Source organism: Clupea harengus, chromosome 5 (assembly GCF_900700415.2).
Source record: "Clupea harengus chromosome 5, Ch_v2.0.2, whole genome shotgun sequence".
Taxonomy (NCBI): domain Eukaryota; kingdom Metazoa; phylum Chordata; class Actinopteri; order Clupeiformes; family Clupeidae; genus Clupea; species Clupea harengus.
The window spans coordinates 17781962-17802614 of record NC_045156.1 but is presented as its reverse complement, the minus strand read 5'-3'; the positions used below and the strand labels follow the sequence as shown (position 1 = coordinate 17802614).

The 20653-nt window shown below is 48.1% G+C and overlaps 4 protein-coding genes across 6 annotated transcripts in view; 1 reads left to right on the top strand and 3 right to left on the bottom strand.

Moving 5' to 3' along the window:
- Window positions 1–518: 518 nt before the first annotated feature.
- On the bottom strand, window positions 519–5007 carry timm17a (translocase of inner mitochondrial membrane 17 homolog A (yeast)). The gene is made up of 6 exons (XM_012829395.3): window positions 4897–5007; window positions 3986–4085; window positions 3810–3873; window positions 2566–2694; window positions 2201–2311; window positions 519–1433 (listed from the first exon to the last, which is right to left on the bottom strand). The coding sequence occupies exons 1-6, from the start codon at window positions 4920–4922 to the stop codon at window positions 1360–1362; spliced, it is 504 nt and encodes a 167-aa protein (XP_012684849.1). The 5' UTR covers window positions 4923–5007; the 3' UTR covers window positions 519–1359.
- Window positions 4970–7699, top strand: taf6 (TAF6 RNA polymerase II, TATA box binding protein (TBP)-associated factor). Its single transcript, XM_031567939.2, has one exon. It carries the CDS (start codon window positions 5179–5181, stop codon window positions 7096–7098), a length of 1920 nt encoding a protein of 639 aa, XP_031423799.1. The 5' UTR covers window positions 4970–5178; the 3' UTR covers window positions 7099–7699.
- A 4589-nt stretch (window positions 7700–12288) lies between these two features.
- Window positions 12289–19591, bottom strand: lmod1b (leiomodin 1b (smooth muscle)). Of its 2 annotated transcripts, none has more exons than XM_031567937.1 (3): window positions 18398–19591; window positions 14196–16046; window positions 12289–13930 (listed from the first exon to the last, which is right to left on the bottom strand). In XM_031567937.1, exons 1-3 carry the CDS (start codon window positions 18680–18682, stop codon window positions 13904–13906), a joined length of 2163 nt encoding a protein of 720 aa, XP_031423797.1. In that variant the 5' UTR covers window positions 18683–19591; the 3' UTR covers window positions 12289–13903. The 2 variants fall into 2 exon arrangements, with proteins under 2 accessions (XP_031423797.1, XP_031423798.1); XM_031567938.1 differs by having other exon boundaries at window positions 18387–18477.
- Window positions 19592–19649: 58 nt separating this feature from the next.
- The window catches only part of shisa4 (shisa family member 4), an 11167-nt gene continuing 10163 nt past the window's right edge, over window positions 19650–20653 (bottom strand). For both annotated transcript variants that reach the window (XM_031567935.2, XM_031567936.2), the window contains one exon: window positions 19650–20653. This exon is cut by the window's right edge and continues 1711 nt beyond it. The gene's annotated coding sequence lies outside the window, so the exon portion shown is untranslated.

Sequence of the window (20653 nt, the reverse complement as noted above, 5' to 3'; positions counted from 1 at the left end):
TCTTAAATCTAGATTTAGAACCCACCTGTTCTCAAATCTAGACTAAGGACCCACCTTTTCTCAAATCTAGATTTAGGACCCACCTGTTCTCAAATCTAGATTTAGAACCCACCTGTTCTCAAATCTAGACTAAGGACCCAACTGTTCTCAAATCTAGATTTAGAACCCACCTGTTCTCGAATCTACACTAAGGACCCACCTGTTCTCAAACGCTTTCTGTTAGCTGGCGGAACCTATTTACTTTATTTTTTCTATGATATTTAAGCTTCCTTTTAATCTTTTATTTTTCCATGTTTTTTTAACTGTTATAATGGCGTTTGCCTTTTTTAATCTCTTATTTTTTCATGTTTTTTTTTTATCTGCTCATTTGTAAGGCACTTTGAAGCACCAATGGGAATGAATTGTGATTATATAAACGTGTCTTGCAATCATCTCCATTTCCAACATGTTGTGTGTCTGATTTGTGAGTGCGACTCAGACACCTGGAGGAGCGAAAAGGTTTGGAGGAGACAGACAGGTGTGTCAGATGAGTGTTTATTTACCCTCTCTAGTCTGTCTCTTAGACTCGTTCACACTCTCAGTCCAGAGAAGAACAGAACCCAGTGTGCAACACTGCTTGGACTGTACACCCTTCTGTCTGAAAAATCCTTCGACAAAACTAGTCACACAAGTTTTCATCTCTGAGTACTACATAGAATAAAATGTCATGTGGAATAGGTTATCTCTTTTCAAAAAAAATAAATAGAACCCAGCTTTACGCAAAAAAAGGGGCTATATTTCTCCACTGTTACTTTCTCCCATGCTCTCTTTCAGTAGGAAGAACAGCTGTAGTTCCCTCAATGGCCTCTAGAGGCTACAAACACAGGGGCGCTGAGGCAGACACAACAGCACATCACACATGCAGACAGCCTTTATGTACAGAACACAAACATTAGAAGAGTGAAGACAACATGACCGTGGCAGTGTGTCTGAGTCACTGCCTGCTTCAGCCCGTGTGTGTGTGTGTGTGTGTGTGTTTGTAACACAATCTGCAACACACACACACCAAACACATCTTGCAGCTGAAGGCAATTCCTTGGTCCGGATAAAGAACATTTCAGCTGATGCTGATGGAGGGGTGAACTACGAGCAAAAGACAAGGCCAAGGAGCAAAAAGGCGATATTGTAGCTTATGGTAAAAGAAAAAAGTGTGTGTGTGTGTGTGTGTGTGTGTGTTTGTCCTTTTCTTCCGTCACAATCCCATAATTTTATAATAGCATTTGAGGACACGTCTGAGTCGCGTGACATTTCCCCTGGTTGTGTGGTGAAGTCCCAGTCACGAGTTCATGGAATAAAAAAGGTCTAGAGTGTGAGCGGCTCTCACTGGTACTGTCTGTAGTCCCCGAAGGAGGGGGCGGGCATGGGGGGCGCGGGCTCCTCTGCAAACTGGGGGCCTGCAGCGGAGAGAAGAGTCAGACATGGCACCCGTTAGACACACATGAGTCCCTCACTCACAGAGAAGAGTCAGACATGGCACCCATTAGACACACATCAGACATCGCAGCCGTTACACACACATCAGACATCGCACCCGTTACACACACATCAGACCCTCACCCACGGGCCTCATGACCTTGACTGAGGACAGGCACAATCTTATTAAGCATGATATTACAGTAGGCACAGTAACACAGGGCTATCATGCTAACTATTGGGCTTTACACATTATCATGCTAACTATCAGACTCTAGACATCATCATGCTAACTATCAGACTCTACATACCATCACGCTAACTATTGGGCTCTACACATTAATCATGCTAACTATCAGACTCTAGACATTATCATGCTAACTATCAGACTCTACACATTAACATGCTAACTATTGGGCTCTTCACATTCTCATGTTAACTATTGGGCTCTACACATCATCATGCTAACTATCAGACTCTAGACATTATCATGCTAACTATTAGACTCTACACATTATCATGCTAACTATTGGGCACTATACATTATCACGCTAACTATCAGACTCGGGTACGTTCCAGAGTCGGCCCCTGACAGGCTCCAGCCCTGGGCGCGTGGGGAACCATCATGTCACCCAAACCTCCTCTCTGAGATGCTCCGTCATTATTGTACTACGTTTCATCTCAGACAGTGGCCAACAGCAACCTTGAACGAACTCAGGCTGTGTGTGTGTGTGTGTCGGCCACTCACCTGTAGGGAACTGTGAGGAGGCGAACCTGGTGAGCAGGATGCCTGCTCCCTCGATCAACGCCAGCAGAATGCCTCCCATTGCAGCGGAGCCTAACATGGCAACAGGGCCGTCTGCACAGAAACACAAACATCCGATAAGAACAGCATACACGCTAGGAGCTGGACTTAGGGTTACACACACACACACACACACACCTGAAAAATGAAAGGATATTCATGCACTGGATTGACGGTCATGAAATGCACCCTGTGTCACCATTACATATACACAGAGCAAATGGAGCTGACAGTGTGTGTGTGTGTGTGTGTGTGTGTGTGTGTGTGTGTGTGTGTGTGTGTGTGTGTGTGTGTAGCAGGAGACTCACTTCTAGCGGCGAGGATGGCTCCGGTCATGGCTCCACTGGTGATGGAGTTCCAAGGGTCCTCTTTGCCCCTCAGCTGCACCAGGCTGCAGTCGATGGTGGAGAAGAGGCCACCCCACACGGCGAAGCTCCCTGCCACAGGAGCAACAGCATTAGCCATCAGACTAACCACATAACTCCTGCTCTATCCACTCCAACCACATAACTCCTGCTCCAAATGCATCCTCTTTACAATGGGGTGCATGTTTACGTGATCAGATACACAAGACTAAGTGTACACCGGCATGACGTAAAAGGCAGTAAACCCATGTCATCACTAAATCATTTAATCTAGTAAATCAACCTCTTCACCTGTTATTGTAATATGACCCTAAATTGGGACCACAACCCATAACAAAGGCTAACAAAATGTCCAAGCTAGGGAGGGCTAGAGGAGTCAAGTCCTGTTTTTTATTTTTTCTCACATTTCAAGGACATGAATATTTTTCTAGTGATTCTGAGATAACCAACCCAGTCTGCCTATCCTTCAGTGGCTTAGACAGCGTAGATAAGATGGTTTCAGGGTCAGAGTAACGTGAAGAGGACTGTTCCTGGTTGACCTTCCCCTCAACTGGGCTCCATATCTCTGATTTACAGTCTGCCTCTACTCAGCCATGTACTGCTGCTGCCCCCCCCCTCCCCAAAACAACCCCCCAGTGCAGAGACTGAGGTACTAATATGGCTTATTTATTTATATAATAGGGGCTGCCTGCACGAACTAAATCAGCATCCAACAGAACAGTTCCAGATCACATGACCTTGCAATGATCAGCTATACCAAAGCATTTTATTAATTTTCTGTGGGGTTGATACTAACTGTAACTTTCACTATTTTTATTATTTCAGAAGGGTTTTATTACTTTTATTCCTTTTATACCTCTTATCATGATTTTAGTAATTCAAGAAGCCTATCGGAACATCAGGTTCTGATACGATATTAATCATTATTTAACTCCATGTATTGCTCTTGCTGGTTGCTTTTATTGATTTTATGTAAAGCACTTTGAACTGCAATTCTTGTACGAAATGTGCTATATAAATAAAGTCTTACTTACTATGCAAGCTAGCAGCACCAGGTACAAAACATCCACTTCAGTTAATATAATGATCTTTGTTAGATAGGTGGCCATCATGCAAGCCTGCATGGGTTCTATCCCGCTCTCAGTCCCCCCCCCCCCCTGCCTCCCCCTCCCCAGGTGTGTACTCACCTCCCAGCTGGGGGGCTCTGGTCTTGATGGCGGTCATGCTTCCTCTCAACCTGTGGTTAATTCCCTGCACACAAAACACAAACCTCCGTGACTGGATTTCCAGTACATGACATAAATCAAAAGCAGTGCCTATCATAGACAAGTGACAGGTGTCGGGCAGTGGCTCTTTGACTTACAGCAGGTGAGTTTCTGAAGCCCTTCACAGACTGGAAGATCCCTCCACCTATCGCCCCCATGGTGAAGGCGCCGCCACAGTCGTCAACTATCCTCCAGGGACTGAAAGGGGAATTTTTCGCTTTAGTAAGGTTAACGACCTCTTACCCATGTCCAACCCACTGCCGTGACAGGCACCAGGGCCCCGGAGAGGCCATCAAGGTGTTGTTCAAAAGTAACCAATATGCCGCAGCTTGCTCAGAGTAGTAGCTACTAGCCAGTGGTATTTTACCGTTCCATTAATCCAGATTACATTGGCGAAATTTAACAATGACAACTGTCATTATAACCTGCTATAGGCATCAAGACGCCAGGTCTACTAAACGGAACAATTAAGAGAGTCGACTCGTAAGTGCAGCATATTGGGAAACACTTTTAGCTGATGTTATACAACGCAAACCATGGCGTTCCATCTGACGTCAGTCAGATGCTTGGTGTTGTAATATATGCTAACCGGTCAGCTAACACTCACCGGTTAGCTACAGACTGTCTAACTGTCTGTAATTAATTCAACAAACGACAAATGTCATTGTTTAGGACACGTCAATTAAACAACTGACTAAGTAGTATATACTTCAATAGAAGATGTCGTTTAAATAGCTAACTGTCCAAGAACAAGGTCACCAAGCTACAGGGCTAACTGCCTATCCTTGCTAGCTACATGGTCATAGCGACAGCAAGGGCATAGCGGCCTCGCAAGGATTTATAGCACATCTAACATAATCAGGATTTGTACACTTGGCGTGACTTTAAAATAAAGACATGTTCTTTTTCTACAAACATCCCTTTGCCGCCATCACAACCCAGTTTGACTGCCTGATGAAATTAAATATGGCATGTTGAATTCAGTAAGAAAAGAACATAGATTACTTACCACGGCTCCCTTGCGTACTCCTCCATTTTGTTCTAACCGTGTTCCGATCGACGTCACAAGCGTGTACATGTCACGTGACATCACAGAACCACGTGATCAATATGGCGGAATTTCGGAAAAAGATGTCGGTAAAAGAATTATGATAAAACATCGAACAGATGTGTTTAATGAGCATATAGCTGGGTTAATGAGCACTCATAGGATACAGTAACGATAGTTACTTCATTTTTTCGGTTGTAAAGATCATCTGCAGCAATTCAAGGAACTTTATATTGGAAAGACATGGCAGACGAGCGCCGACAGAAGCAATGCACTGTTGTGCTCCCCACCGAGTCGGTGAAGGTGATGGCAGAGTCGGCGGGTGTGCAGCTGCAGGAGGAGAGCTGTGTGGCCCTGAGCGATGAAGTAAGTTATCGTATCAAAGAAATAGCGCAAGATGCTCTCAAGTTTATGCATCATGGAAAGAGACGAAAACTAACCACAAGCGACATTGATCATGCTCTTAAAATGAAAAACGTAGAGCCATTGTACGGTTTTCAGTCACAGGAGTTCATTCCGTTTCGTTTTGCAAGTGGTGGAGGGCGGGAGCTTCACTTCTACGAAGAGAAAGAGGTTGATCTTAGCGATATAATCAACACACCACTCCCGAGAGTCCCGCTTGACGTTTCGCTAAAGGCGCACTGGTTAAGCATTGAAGGGGTTCAGCCGGCTATTCCGGAGAATCCTCCCCCCGCCCCGAAAGAGCAACAGAAGGCCGAGTCCACAGAACCTCTCAAAGCTGTCAAACCGGGACAAGAAGAAGAGGGTGGCATTCAGAACAAGGGGCAGGGTGCCACCTCTGCCGAAGCCAAGGGCAAGAAAGAGGGCATGATGCGAATTAAGCCCCGCAGCACCCACGAGCTGTCCGTGGAGCAGCAGCTGTACTACAAGGAGATCACAGAGGCCTGCGTGGGCTCGTGCGAGGCCAAGCGAGCCGAGGCCCTGCAGAGCATCGCCACGGACCCCGGTCTGTACCAGATGCTCCCGCGCTTCAGCACGTTCATCTCAGAGGGCGTGCGCGTGAACGTGGTGCAGAACAACCTAGCCCTGCTCATCTACCTGATGAGGATGGTCAAGGCGCTGATGGACAACCCCACCCTCTACCTGGAGAAGTACCTGCACGAGCTGCTCCCTGCCGTGGTCACCTGTATCGTCAGCAAACAGCTGTGTCTGAGGCCGGACGTGGACAACCACTGGGCCCTGAGGGACTTCGCGGCCAGGCTCATGGCTCAGAGCTGTAAGACCTTCAGCACCACCACCAACAACATCCAGTCTCGCATCACCAAGACCTTCACCAAGAGCCTGCTGGATGAGAAGACCCAGTGGACCACGCGCTACGGCTGCATCGCGGGCCTCTCGGAGCTGGGCCCCGACGTCATAAAGACGCTGATCCTGGCCCGGCTGTCCATCGAGGGTGCGCGCATCAAGGCCGTGATGGAGGGGCCCGTCGTCTCGAACATCGACAAGATCGGAGCGGACCACGTGCAAAGCCTGCTGCTGAAACACTGCGCCAGCGTCATCGCCAAGACCCGGCCGCTGCCCGACGTGGTGGACCAGTACCGGACCGACTACGGCTACCTGGGGCCCATGCTCTGCTCCCACGTGGTGAAGGCCCGGGCACAGGCGGTGCTGCAGGCCCAGCAAGTGAACCGCACCACGCTCACCATCACCCAGCCGCGGCCCTCCCTCACAGTGGCCCAGTCGGGCCTGGGGGGCTCCATCGGCACGCGCCCCCCCAGCATCATCAAAGTGCCCAGCTCGCTCACACTCATGTCCACGCGGCCGGGTACGCCAACGCAGCCGTCGCCACCGGCAACCAAATACATTGTGATGCAGACGAGCGCTGGGGCGGCGTCCACCCAGCAGGTGATCACGTTGACCTCGGCCCAGTCGGGCTCGCCCATCACCAGCACCGTCTCCAGCACGCCCTCCGCCCTGCAGCCCCTCGTCAAGGTGGAGTCGGGGGGTGGGGGGTCCGTGGCGGGGGCCAGGCCGCTCCAGAAGTACATTGTGGTGTCTCTGCCCACGTCGTCCGCCTCCTCCCTGGATCCCAAGGGCACAGGAGGGGCCCCCCATGTGACCACATCCCCCCTCACCATGGATACCTGCGTCAAGATGGAGCGCTCAGAATCACCTGCAGCCAGCACTCAGTCCCCGCACTGAACATGATGGACAAAGACAATCACACACACTCACACACACCCACGTACGTTTTTTTTTATCCTGATGCAGTTTTCTCCCTATAAATATATTCCCCTCTCTTGCAAACCCAGCCACACGAGTGAAGCTCGCTGTACGACTACAAGTGTGGCCCAATAAGAGTTGGGTGTTAGCGGGCCTTTTTTGTGTTTGGAAGGGGAAGGGAGGGGTGGCAGTTAGAATTTTTTAAAGGTGTTCATAGCTATGAGAAAAAAAGTGAAATATTTGACATATGATGCATGAAACCTTGTATCGGACATTATAATTATAATAATAAAAACTTCTTACTTCTAATGCGTGACAAAACATGGGCGTTACTCAAAAAAGAAATGTGTGACTGGTAGTAGTTTTCAGGTCTAGGCAACAAGTAGAAACAAAACACTGATTGAGATGATGGTGTAATGATCCATCAAAATAATATATATCTAATTTCTGAAGCCCATGTGTAGTGATCTTTACATTCTCAAAGGCAGAATTATTGTTTGCATAGCATTGTTAAATGGCCTGTGCTGTGCTAGCTCACCAAACACTTTTGTAATAAATAATTCATAAATAAACAAAAAAATGTGTCCCTCTGAAAATGATGTAAGTGCTTTCACCAGTCCAGCCAATGATACTTGTCCTTTCACCAGTCCAGCCAATGATGTAAGTGCTTTCACCAGTCCAGCCAATGATGCTTGTTGTGTGTTCACTTGCTCCCTCGTGTCGAATCTGGGGTACTGAGACACTCTTATTTATCACTGTACTTAAAGGTGGAGTATATCACTGTGATACAGTACTTAAAGGGGGAGTCTATCACTGTGATACAGTAGTGGAGTCTGCCATTCTATTCCATTATGCTTTTTTTGTCCAATTCAGTAAATTGCTCCTTCCTGTATTATAACTGTCTGTTTTGTGTGTGCACTAAAAAGTCCTGTCTCTGAAAATGGGAAAGAAACAAAGCGGCCTGGATCGAGGGTTAGTGTTAAGGTAAGTGGCCTGGACCGAGCCATAAACTGTTCCAGACGGTCACTGTGTTGCTTCTGAAGCATGGAAGGGAGAAGTGTAATTTGATTGGCTGTTGAGTTCAAATATCAACATAGCTTAAGCTGGAATCGCAGGCTGCATAAAGGCCGAGGGGCGGTGTGTGTGTGTGTGTGTGTGTGTGTGTGTGTGTGTGTGTGTGTGTGTGTGTGTCCAGCAGGCCTGTACTGAGTCTGTGGCCATTCTTTCCCCCATAGCGATCCCCTGGACAGCATCTGTGCTGCTGAGAAAGTGTGTGTGTGTGTATGGGGGGGGGGGTCCAGCAGGCCTGTGTGTGTGTGTGGAGAGGGGATCAGGGGGCAGCGCATGAGGCTACATGTTCCAGTGTCCACTCCGCTCTCTCTGGGCTGGTTGGTAAATAAATAAATGATAAATAAATAAATATGCTCTTCCACTGACATGGAGGCAAAATATTGACCCTAATGGGGTTTCACTGCCAAGTTGACCCTTCCTGTCTGTTCATGTTCTCTCTCTTTCTTTCACTCCTTCATCTCCCTCTTTCCTCTCTGTTCATGCTCTCTTTCTTTCTCTCCCTCCATCTCCCTCTTTCCTCTCTGTTCATGCTCTCTTTCTTTCTCTCCCTCCATCTCCCTCTTTCCTCTCTGTTCATGCCCTCTCTCTTTCTTTCTCTCCCTCTTTCCTCTCTGTTCATGCCCTCTCTCTTTCTTTCACTCCCTCCATCTCCTTCTTTCCTCTCTGTTCATGCTCTCTTTCTTTCACTCCCTTCATCTCCCTCTTTCCTCTCTGTTCATGCTCTCTTTCTTTCTCTCCCTCTTTCATCTTTGTACATCTCTACATCTCTTCATCTCTCCTTCTCCCTTTCTTTCCCTGTATCAAGCCCTCTCTGCCCAAGGTTTGTGTCTCTCCTTATTTCCCTCCCTCTTTTCCCTCTCCCTCCGCCATCTCCATTTCTCCCTCTCTCTCCATTTCTCCCTCTCTCTCCCTCTCTCCATCTCTCTCCATCTCTCCCGCTCTCTCCCTCTCTCTCCATCTCTCTCCCTCTCTCTCCCTCTCTCCCTCTCTTCCACTCTCTCTCCATCTCTCTCCCTCTCTTCAGCTCTCCCTCTCTCTCCATCTCTTTCCCTCCCTCTCTTCCACTCTCTCTCTCCCTCACTCTCCCTCACTCCCTCTCTCCCTCTCTCTCCCTCTCTCTCTCCCTCTCTCTCCATCTCTCCCGCTCTCTCCCTCTCTCTCCATCTCTCTCTCCCTCTCTCTCCATCCCTCCCTCTGACCAGTGAGTGTGTATAGAGACAGGCAGTCTGCTGGCTCCGGTCCCATTATAAGGAATGGGAGAGGAATGATTTGGCGTCCAGCGCTCTGCTGAGAAATGCCCATATATAGGCATTTGGAGGATGCAGGGTGAGGCCAAGGCAACAGAGACATAAACTGGCCGGCTGCTATTCCAATCAACTCTGGCCTCCCCGAGCAGAGCCTCTCCACCAAATAACACTGAGGATCACAGCTAACTCCTCTAAATAACACTGAGGACCACAGCTAACTCCGCCAAATAACACTGAGGGCCACAGCTAACTCCGCTAAATAACACTGAGGACCACAGCTAAGTCCGCTAAATAACACTGAGGACCACAGCTAACTCCGCTAAATAACACTGAGGGCCACAGCTAACTCCGCTAAATCACACTGAGGGCCACAGCTAACTCCTCTAAATCACACTGAGGGCCACAGCTAACTCCTCTAAATAACACTGAGGACCACAGCTAACTCCTCTAAATAACACTGAGGGGTGAGGGCCACAGCTAACTCCTCTAAATCACACTGAGGACCACAGCTAACTCCGCTAAATAACACTGAGGGCCACAGCTAACTCCTCTAAATCACACTCATGATTGTGGTTAGGGTTAGGGCACTGCTCGGATTAAGGGAGGAGCAGGGTGACGAGGCTGGAGATCCATATCCACCTCAGATCATCGTATTGATTCTCATACTGATCAAGAATTATGGGTGCGGTATTGATTCTCATACTGATCAAGAATTATGGGTGCGGTATTGATTCTCATACTGATCAAGAATTATGGGTGCGGTATTGATTCTCATACTGATCAAGAGTTATGGGTGCGGTATGTAGTTCCTGTGGTGAAGTTTTAGAGGTGCTTGAGGGTCAAGTGAATGGTGTAATACTGACGGCCGGATCAGAAAGCGTTCCCATGATTCTTGTGCAGTCTAGGAGTCATTTTCTGTTGCAGATGTTTTATTGCATGTGTTTATAAAGGCCATGTAAACAAATGCATACATATTTTAGTTTATAAACACCTGAAATGTAAACAAAAAAAGAGGTTCTGTTTTAGGCATGGGACATTCAGACTGCAAATCTTATTTTAAACTATTAATTGAATGATTACTCTTTTAATCTTATTTCAAACTAGTGGTTTAATAACAAGGAAGTTTGACTCCCAGTGAAATAACACATAAGTTAACAGAGGAGTAAATGGTCTAAGAAATCCACATTCATGCTGTGATATTTAATGTGGAAACCTGACCCCTTACCCTTACCCACCATCAAACGCTTTCACCCATAGACATATGTACATGTATATATGTCTATGGTTATATGTCTATACATGTATATATGTCTATGGTTATATGTCTATACATGTATATATGTCTATGGTTATATGTCTATACATGTATATATGTCTATGGTTATATGTCTATACATGTATACATGTATACAGTATATGTCTATGGTTTCACCTACTGAAATGTGCTGGTCAGCTGTGGGGGACATTTTTGCTAATATAAAATAATGAACCATTTGATACACTATGATTTTAATTGACAAAGGTGAAAAGGTGAAAGATCAGTCTGGCCCCCTCCCCCAACACCCCAGTCACAGCCCTAACTAACCCTAACCCAATCTGACCCCTGACCCTAACCCAGTCTTCACCCTAACTAACCCTAACCCAGTCACGGCACAACAACTAAAAACTCGTTGTTTGGATAACAACATAAAGTCAGGGTAAACTCCTAATGTCTGTGTAAAGTTACGGTAAACTCCTGATGTCTGTGCTTGTGTTATGCTGACATGCATCTGCAGCTTCTTATCTGTTCAGGTATTTCTCTAGAACCATTTTACCGATGATTAAGGAAACATTTACAACAGTTTGTGATTCACAGATGTGTGTGTGTGTGTGTGTGTGTGATTCATAGATGACTATAAAAAGCGAATTCCAGCTCCTGAAGCAGGGCCCAGTGCACTCGTGTCATGATGCTCATGGTGTGTGTGTGTGTGTGTGTGTGTGTGTGTGTGTGATGCTCATGGTGGTTTCAGTGTGTGTGTGTGTGTGTGTGTGTGCGTGTGTGTGTGTGTGTGATGCTCAGGCTGGTTTCAGTGTGTGTGTGTGTGTGTGTGTGTGTGTGTGTGTGTGTGATGCTCATGCTGGTTTCAGTGTGTGTGTATGTGTGTGATGCTCATGCTGGTTTCAGTGTGTGTGTGTGTGTGTGTGTGTGTGTGTGTGTGTGTGATGCTCATGCTGGTTTCAGTGACGCCGTGCTACCTGAGGGTTATTAGATCACTCCTTCCAGCTCCGCCAAGGAACACTGTGGCTCTCCATCTGTCTGTCCATGCTCAAGCTCTTTATTAGGATCTGTGTGTGTGTGTGTGAGTGTGTGTGAGTGTGTGTGTGTGTGTGTGTTTAACTCACACTATATTTGGCACCCATGTACACTGCCATTTACCGTGTCGTACATCAGCCCTTCTCCCTTTCCCACTCGCTGCCAGGACTCGTCATGTGTGTGTGCGTGTGAGAGTGTGTGTGTGTGAGAGTGTGTGTGTGTGTGTGTGAGAGAGTGTGAGTGTGTGTGTGTGTGTGTGTGTGTGTGTGTGTGTGAGAGAGTGTGTGTGTGTGTGTGTGTGTGTGCGTGTGTGCGTGTGTGCGTGTGTGCGTGTGTGTGTGTGTGTGTGTGTGTGAGAGTGTGTGAGTGTGTGTGTGTGCTGCCAGGACTCCGCGCTCACACCAGGAAACATCGCCAAGCAACCACAGATGACGGAGAGGCATCTGGATTCGGACCGGCCTGGTCCATTCCAGAGGTCTCGTTACACTGACCCACATTACATCAGAGACACATTCAATGCATTCTGGTTAGAGCTCATTTTTTTCAGTTTCAGTGGAATCCATTTTGAAAATATATTTATTTTCCCATTGAATTAATAATTAATAATACTTTTCTGTAAAACACATTATTTCTAGAATACATCTTAACAAGGTATATGAGTAGGTATATTTCACTCTAAAGTGAGCTATGTTGGGACAGCTACAAAAAGTGAAGCATTTAGCAAAGAGAAAGAAATATCTTGCAACACCAACAGCAGAATGTCTATGGAGCATAGATAGCCCTTACTGATGAATCATCATCCGAAGATTAGACACATTTATTGATTTTAATCAACATAGGTGAGGAAATATACTGCTACTTCAATGCAATGATAACAGTTTTTGAGAGTGTGAAGGCTTTGGGAAGCACTCTTGCCTGATGGAATAATATTGCATCACAGTGGAATGAACTGAAAAGCACTCTGGGAATGATGATCCAATTATGACATCACATCCTAGCTGAGAAAAGAACAGCACAAATACAAGCAATGCGGAATTAGACAGTCCAATTAAGAGGCTGGTAAAGCTATGTTAAACCCAACAGAAAACTTAAGAGATATGCCGTGTTTTAAGAGATACGTTTTCCGAAAGTACATAAGAACATCCAGCAAAGAGTGGGAAGTCGTTTTTGAAAAGTAAACCACCACACTCACATCCTAATTGAAGAAGGATATATTTCATCCTGAGTCTCCTCCCTACGGCTACGGGCGTATAGTATATATATTAGTATATAAACCTTGTCAGACTCGTACTCGAGATTTGGCCACAGAAATAGGCACTGCTGGCAGGCAGCCATCTTTTCTCTCGTGAGCAAGGTAAGATCAAATCCCGCTGTGAATTCCCTGATCCTGTTGCCATAGAAATGGAAACCCCTGGAGGGAGAAACTCCTAGTGACTGGCTGGTGTCTTCACACATCACAACTATCCTCAAATGTGTCAGCTAACACTTCTCCTGGACCTAAAGAGCCACTTATCATAGTTTCCAATCACACACAGATGCACGCCATTCATGATCCCTGCACAACACACAACACACACACACACACACACGTATCAACATACAATAGGAACTGCTTCATCTAGTAGTGCAAAATGACAGGCAAGGCATCAACACAAGTTCAAGCCAAAGCCCCGCCACCCCCAGCCCCCCCAGCACGAGCCCCTCCAGTACACCCAGACCCTCCCCGAAGTCCAGTGAAGAGAGAGAAGAGTGTATGTGTGTGAGTGTGTGTGTGTGTGTGTGTGTGTGTGTGTATGTCTGTTACACTGTGCATCTGTGTAAGTATACGTGTGTGTGTGTGTGTGTGTGATTGTGAGAGCGAGAGAGAGCAGGGTGGAGGCTGTGCATTTGATGGGGATGTTCCTCCTGCTCCTCCGTCTGCTCCTGCTCCTGCTCCTGCTGCAGGGACACTACAGGAGGAGGTCAGGAGGCCTCCTCACTGAAGACGCTGAAGTTCTCCTCCCCTCAGCACTCGTCTGCTCCTTCGCTTCGCAGCCGTGTCCTCTCCGTCTGTTCTCCTCTCCGTCTGTTCTCCTCCCCCTGTCCTACTCTCTGTCTGTCCTCCTCTCTGTCTCTTCTCCTCTCTGTCTCCTCCTCTCTGCCTGTTCTCCGCCCTGGCCACTGACCTGCCTGCTTACTGCAGCAGCTTTGGTACAGCAACCTGTTGGGAGCAAACACAGGTCAGCAGGGTTCTATGCTGTCCACCATATTACAACAGTCAAATTAACTCAGAAATATACCACAATAAAATTATTTTGAAATATAAATATGTTTGTGCGTGTGTTTGTGTGTATGTGTGTTTGTGTGTTTGTGTGTGTGTGTGCGTGTGTGTGTGCGTGTGTGTGTGTGTGCATGTGTGCGTTTGTGTGTGTGTGTTCGTGTGTGTATGTGTGTGTGTGTGTGTGTGTGTGCGTGTGTTGTCCCACCTTCTTGAGCTGTTTCATGTTGTTGCCTCTGATGGAGGCGAGCAGCTGGTCTCGGGTGTTTTTGCCGTCGCCACGACTCCCTGCCCGGTCCTCCACCCTCCTCTGGGACACGGGCGTCAGAGAGTTCTTCAGGAAGTCCCCGTCCATCATGGGGGCGGGGGGAGGAGGGGGCGGCGGTGGGGGGGGGGGTCCCCCTGGCCCCGGCGGGCCCCCGCCCTTCTTCGGGGTCATCTTCGGGGTCGTCTTCGGGGACGGCATGGGGGACGGCTGCGGCGAGGGCCGGGGCGAGGCTCTGGGGGAGCGGAATCCTCCCGACACCCTGGGCACGTCTAGCGCCCCCTTCTGGTCGCCGTTGGCCTGCGCCTGCTTCTGCTCCTGCAGCCGCCGCTGCCGCTGCCGGTCCATGTTGCGGCTGAGGATGTTGGTCATGGTCATGCGCGGGCCGGCCAGCTCGAAGTGGTAGCCCAGCTTCAGCAGCGTGGTGTTGTCCTTTAGGAGCTTGGTCATCTCCATCTCGGACTTCCCGCCGCAAATGTGCCGCTGGTTGTGGAAGCGCAGCTCCGTTAGCGTGGCGTTGCGCTGCAGCGCCTGGACCAGCGCCATGATGCCCTTGCTGGTCAGCAGGTTGGAGTCCAGGTTGATGCTGGTGAGGGTGTTGTTGACGCGCAGGGTTCCAGCGATGGCGTAGGCGATGTGGTCGTCCGCCCGGCAGTTGGCGAGGGCAAACGTCTTGATGTGTGTGTTGTCCCGCAGCGCCTCGGCGAACTGGATCAGCGTCTTGGCCTTGATGACCTCAGAGTTGTTGACGTTGAGCTCTGTCATGTTTGAGTCGTTGTCACGGACTTTCTGCATGGTCTCGTCAAACATGCTGGCAGACTCTTCCTCTTCCTCCTCCTCCTTCGTCTTCGTCTTCAGTTTGGGGGTCTTCTCTGCTACACAGTTGCCCAGCGCCTCCTTCTTGCTGGGGGTCAATTTGGCTGTTTCCCCCGCAGCCTTCTCCATCTGCTCCTCATCCTCTCCCTTCTCATTCACACTCGGCTTCATTCTCTCGCCGTTCGCTTTGACCTTCATGGTTTCATTTGTTTTCACTTCATTCTCCATCCCTTCATTTTTCACTTCCTTTCCTTGTCCATCTTTCTTCTTTTCCACCTTTTCTCCTCCGTCCTCCTTCGCTCCCTCAGACGGAGCATCAGTTTTGTCTTTCGGCTCGGACCTTTTCCTGTCCTCTGTTTTGTTCGCTTCGTTCGGACTCTGTCTGTCCTCCATCTTGGACATGGGCCCCTTGGTCTTGCTGTCGTCTCTCTTCCTGGCTTCCTCTTTCCTGAGTCTCTCCATGTTCTCCTCCTTCTCTCGCTTCTCCTCCATTTTGGAGATCAGCCCTTTCATCTTGCTGTCGTCCTTCTTCCTCACCTCCTCCTTCCGCTCCGTCTCTCGGCTCTCCTCTTTTTTCTCCTGGAGTTTGGAGATCAGCTCCTTGGTCTTGCTAATGCTGCTGCTGCTGCCGCCGATGCTCTCCCTGGTGTCTCTCCTGTCGCTCGCTCTGATGCTCTCCCTGGTGTCTCTCCTGTCGGTGGGTTTCTCGTTGCTCGCTCTCTCTCCCTTCACCTCCGCGTCCCTGCTCTCCTCCCTCCTCCGCCTGTGCGTGGGCCCCGCTCCCGTCGGCCCCGCTCCCGTGGGCTCTTCCTTAGGCCCGTCGGCTGCTGCGGGGCCTCTGCTGCTTCTGGCTTCCGTCTGGTTTTCTTGAGAGCAGGAGTCGCTGTCCTGCCTCTGGACACCTCCGTACTCCTTCTTCTCCTGGCTCCACCCCATCTTACGCAGGTACTCCTGTTTGCGGCTCGACTTGCCGTCCCCCTGCACAGCAAACACATCACAGCTCAATGGACGCAGATATGACAGCTTGTGGAGCTGCTCGCACTAGGTAGCTACTCACTCTGACTCTGGCTCTTATTGTGACTGTGACTCTTTTTGTGACTATGACTATGACTTATTGTGACTCTGACTGTGACTGTGAAGCTGACTGTGACTCTGACTCATATTGTGACGCTGACTGTGACTATGATTGTGACTGTGACTATGACTGTGACTGTGACTCTTATTGTGACTGTGACTGTGACTGTGTCTGTGACTGTGACTGTGACTCTTATTGTGACTGTGACTGACGCTGACTGCGACTGTGACTCTGACTCTTATTGTGACGTTGACTGACTCATATTGTGACTGTGACTGACGCTGACTGCGACTGTGACTCTGACTCTTATTGTGACGTTGACTGACTCATATTGTGACTGTGACTGACTGTGACTGTGAGCTTCACGACCTCCAATGAAATAATGTCCAATTTACAGTTGAATAAAGTCACAAATCTCTCTACTTTGAGACCAGATATGTCCATACAGAATCCCTCAGATCGTCACACACCATCTGAGTAATAGTTGATGCTTACTTTGATTTTCATGGTGAATGTGCCACGAAAACTATATGTTAAATAAGAGGATAATGACATACCATGAAAACTATACGTTACAGAACAGGGTTTCGTGTGCTGTGGGTGCTCCATTGTGTTGGTTGACACTGTGCATAGCGAGTCACTTTACAGCATGGAGCTAAATGTGAGCAGCGACTCCATGTTTGATTTGTGAGTCCTTGAGTGTTTTGCTGTGTAAAGCTCTGGCCCTGACAGATGTGGCCTTAAAAGGCAGTGAGCGTAGGGGCAATCACCCGCGGCATTCCTGCAGGCCCGGATCGCAAACCGCACCGCACCACACCACACCGCACCACACCACACCACTGCCACTCCAGCAGCCAAGAAGAGGAGAGAGATAAACACACACACACACAAAAGTAGCACGGCATCCTTTACCTATGGACACGCAACCCAAATGCATAATATTCTGACTAGGGGGAAACTGCACGGCCATTTAAAGGCTGGAGGTAGTGAATGTCTCCCGCTGTTATTAACTGAAACATGTTTGACTGGGGGAAACTGCCCGGCCATTTAAAGGCTGGAGGTACTGAATGTCTCCCGCTGTTATTAACTAAAACATGTTTGACTGGGGGAAACTGCCCGGGCATTTAAAGGCTGGAGGTAGTGAATGTCTCCCGCTGTTAATAACTGAAACATGTCCCCAGCCTGGAGAGGAACTGCAGCAGGGATGACACTAGTCTTCTAGTCTGACGTCATGTGAGTGATTTTAATGAGCCCCTGGACGCACCCCAGACTCAGTGAGGAGTAAGGAGTAAGGTGGAGCACAGACGCACCCCAGACTCAGTTAGGTGGAGCACAAACGCACCCCAGACTCAGTGAGGAGTTAGGTGGAGCACAGACGCACCCCAGACTCAGTAAGGAGTTAGGTGGAGTGCAGTTGGACCCGCAGGTTGGGTCAGAGCCAGCTCTCCGGGTTCAGTTCAGATCTGAGAGATAAGGCTTACCCTAAAGATGCACACTGTGTTTTAAGATAACTCTTGCTTACTCATAATTTCTTGGGTGCCATATGGATCCAAATGATTAACTATTCAAACTTTCCCTTAACTTGAATCAGTATTAACAGGTTCACATGAATAATGTCAGACTGACAAAAAAGTTACAAAGCTATGCTAATAGACTTCTTAGGGAAAATAGAACAAATAATCGTGCACCCTGAAGGAGATGTATGCCATATAGTAATAGCTTTCGGTCCTGTTCCTTACTCTCTTGTGCTAGGCCAGTACCTGTGGATGATCTGGGAAGCGAGCTGCCTCGGCCAGCGAAGGCCTGTGAGAGACGCATTAACACACGGCCTTGTAACGGACCAGAGACGCATTCACACACGGCCTTCTCACGGACCAGAGACGCATTAACACACGGCCTTCTAACACACGGACCAGAGACGCACCCGCGTGGGAATGGCCGCTGGATGACGCATCAATTTACCATCAAATGCCAAAAATCTGCCAAGGTTTAGAATGTCACGTAGGCTCGTGACTTAAACCATTCCAGTTGATAGAAGCTAATGGTGTTGTTGTCATAGCGTTAAAAGTTTTCCAGTTACACCATTACAATATTCTTTGCTATCGAATTATGATCTATTTCTTAGATAAAAAGGAGAAACCCATCAATCCACACTTCCAAGGCCTATAAATCAGTGTATTGATTCAGAAGATGAGGGGTGTGATCTAACTACTGTCAGTTGTACTGGAACTGGTGTTTGATACCTTGGCCATACCTCAACAGACACGTTTCTCTGGAGGGATTTCTTGGAGTCGCTACCGGCTGGGTCCGACCTTGCGCCCCGTGAGTTGGTCGTGGTGGACTGTGAATCCGTTTGATCCACGAGAGTGACATCGCTGCGGTCGGGGTCTGGCAGATTCATGACCTCCTTCTCCACCTCCTCCAGCTCCTCGGGGGACAGGTTGGACAGCAGGTTGTCGATGTCCGGGTCCTCGCTCACCATCCGCCCCAGTCTCGTTAGTCCCCGCTGTTTTCTCCGGTTCGCGTAGTCTTGCGACATGTTCACGGTGAAATCAAATATCCTCCAAAAAGGGACTTAAAACAACTCTTACTCCACGGGGTCAGTCCGTATCCCTTCGTAGTTCCCTTAGTACTCCAGGACGAAAAAGAAAAAGTGATCACTGACCACGCTCAGGTGTTACCGATCGTCCCGGGCCGGTAGGGAAGCAGTTTGTTCGGAGCAGAGGCAGACTCACGCGGCCCCCTCGCCTCTCATCATCCGCTCGAGATGCTTAGACATTCCAAGAAATCCAGCGCGAGCGCATGCCCATATTTAGTGGCGAGTACACAGTCCTTTAAAGGAGATAGGATGGGCGAAGGTTTACCCAAAACCACACAACACTGTTACATCAGAGCGATGCTTCATCTTACTAATAATAGAGGGAAGGTTCGATTAGGCTCCATTTATTTCGACATTAATCATCTGAAGTTGCGGCTTTTAATTTGAATGCGCGTATGACTCGCTTCTTGCTGTTAAAAATGTATTTTTTTTACGAGTGTACCACAATGTAAAAGTTTGGTTGTCTGCTTGGTTAGAAATTCACTTTAGTAGAATGATATAATTGTACGTCGCTTTGGACAAAAGCGTCTGCTAAATGTAAATAAAAATGTAATTCGTGAAGATAGTAGTCAGTAAAGGGTGAGGGTCATGTTGCAGATGTCTCTTCATATGCTCATATCTTATCCTTTGAAAGTAAACACTGTTTACACAATCCCAGCACTCAAAATAGATTTAACACAGCACCGGGAAAGAATGTGGGAAAAGCTTCAATGTCTTCTAAAACAAGAGCAGTGATGTCATGTGTCCTGAGAAATGCAAGAGTGTGATGTTTTGATTACAGATATAAGAAAGTCGCTTACACACACACACACACACACACACACACACACACACACACACACACACACACACACACACACACACACACACACACACACACACACACACACACACACACACGTACACATACAAGAGCAAATATATTTATTTCAAAGGGGGTGGTTATCCAGAGCGGGGTCAAAGGTCAAAGTCTTGCGTTCGAAGCTCTTCATTAGATCCAGTCTGTTAATGCTGAGGTTTGTGGTTATGTCATCATCCCCCGCCCATGGCCAGAGGAGTCCCCTTATCGCACAGGTACAGCACACACACCTGGGCCTGAGCTCACTCTACAGCACACACAGCTGACGCTGAACTCCACCTGGTCCGGACCTGGCCCAGATGTGGGTCAAGTTGCAGCCAGAACCGGAGTCTGCAGTGACCAGGGAAGCTGCCTCGTTTTACATTCCTTTGTAGAGATTTAAAATTATTGGCAAAACACGACCTTTCACATGTAGCCTCACAGGTCGCAAAAACAAGACAGACCATCACCATCATCACCACAACACCTGAGAGCCCAACTGGTTCTGTAGAGCCCAACACAGCACTGGATCTGTAGAGCCCAACTGGTTCTGTAGAGCCCAACACAGCACCCGTTCTGTAGAGAGCCCAACACAGCTATGGTTCTGTAGAGCCCAACACAGCACTCCTGATGGCAGGTGATTTGGGGGCAGATCAGGTTGGACCAGACCAGGCCTCAGCCCCCAGTGACTCTCCAGACGCTTCTCGTCTGTGCAGAACAGAGCCGGGTCCCTTTCCCCCTCTCTCGCTCTGTGAAACTCTTACGATTTATAACTCTCATTTATAACTATTAAGATTTATATTTAATTTATAACTATTAAGATTTATATTTAATTAATCACTCTCATTTATAACTATTCAGTGTAAGACGCATGATCACTAGAATGTACAGACACTAATTCATTCTTCATCCAGTCTGCAGAGACGTCTAGGAGGAGAGGAGACGTCTAGGAAGAGAGGCCATCAAATCAGACACAGCAGATATTCCAAAATCAGACTGAGCCCCAATGGGTAGAAGAAAAGTTAAGTCTTTTTTGCAGTGCGCTCTGATATGTAGTATTGTTATAATACAAA

Excerpts from the sequence above, each read along its gene's own strand:
- lmod1b (XM_031567937.1), bottom strand. The coding sequence starts at position 18,682 with ATGTCGCAAGACTACGCGAACCGGAGAAAACAGCGGGGACTAACGAGA. Across the intron at positions 16,047-18,397 it reads AGAGAAACGTGTCTGTTGAG|GGGGACGGCAAGTCGAGCCG; the intron begins GTATGGCCAAGG and ends TTTGCTGTGCAG. Across the intron at positions 13,931-14,195 it reads ACATGAAACAGCTCAAGAAG|GTTGCTGTACCAAAGCTGCT; the intron begins GTGGGACAACAC and ends TGCTCCCAACAG.
- taf6 (XM_031567939.2), top strand. The coding sequence starts at position 5,179 with ATGGCAGACGAGCGCCGACAGAAGCAATGCACTGTTGTGCTCCCCACC.
- timm17a (XM_012829395.3), bottom strand. The coding sequence starts at position 4,922 with ATGGAGGAGTACGCAAGGGAGCCGTG. Across the intron at positions 3,874-3,985 it reads GCTTCAGAAACTCACCTGCT|GGAATTAACCACAGGTTGAG; the intron begins GTAAGTCAAAGA and ends TTTTGTGTGCAG. Across the intron at positions 2,312-2,565 it reads AGCCATCCTCGCCGCTAGAA|ACGGCCCTGTTGCCATGTTA; the intron begins GTGAGTCTCCTG and ends GTTTCTGTGCAG.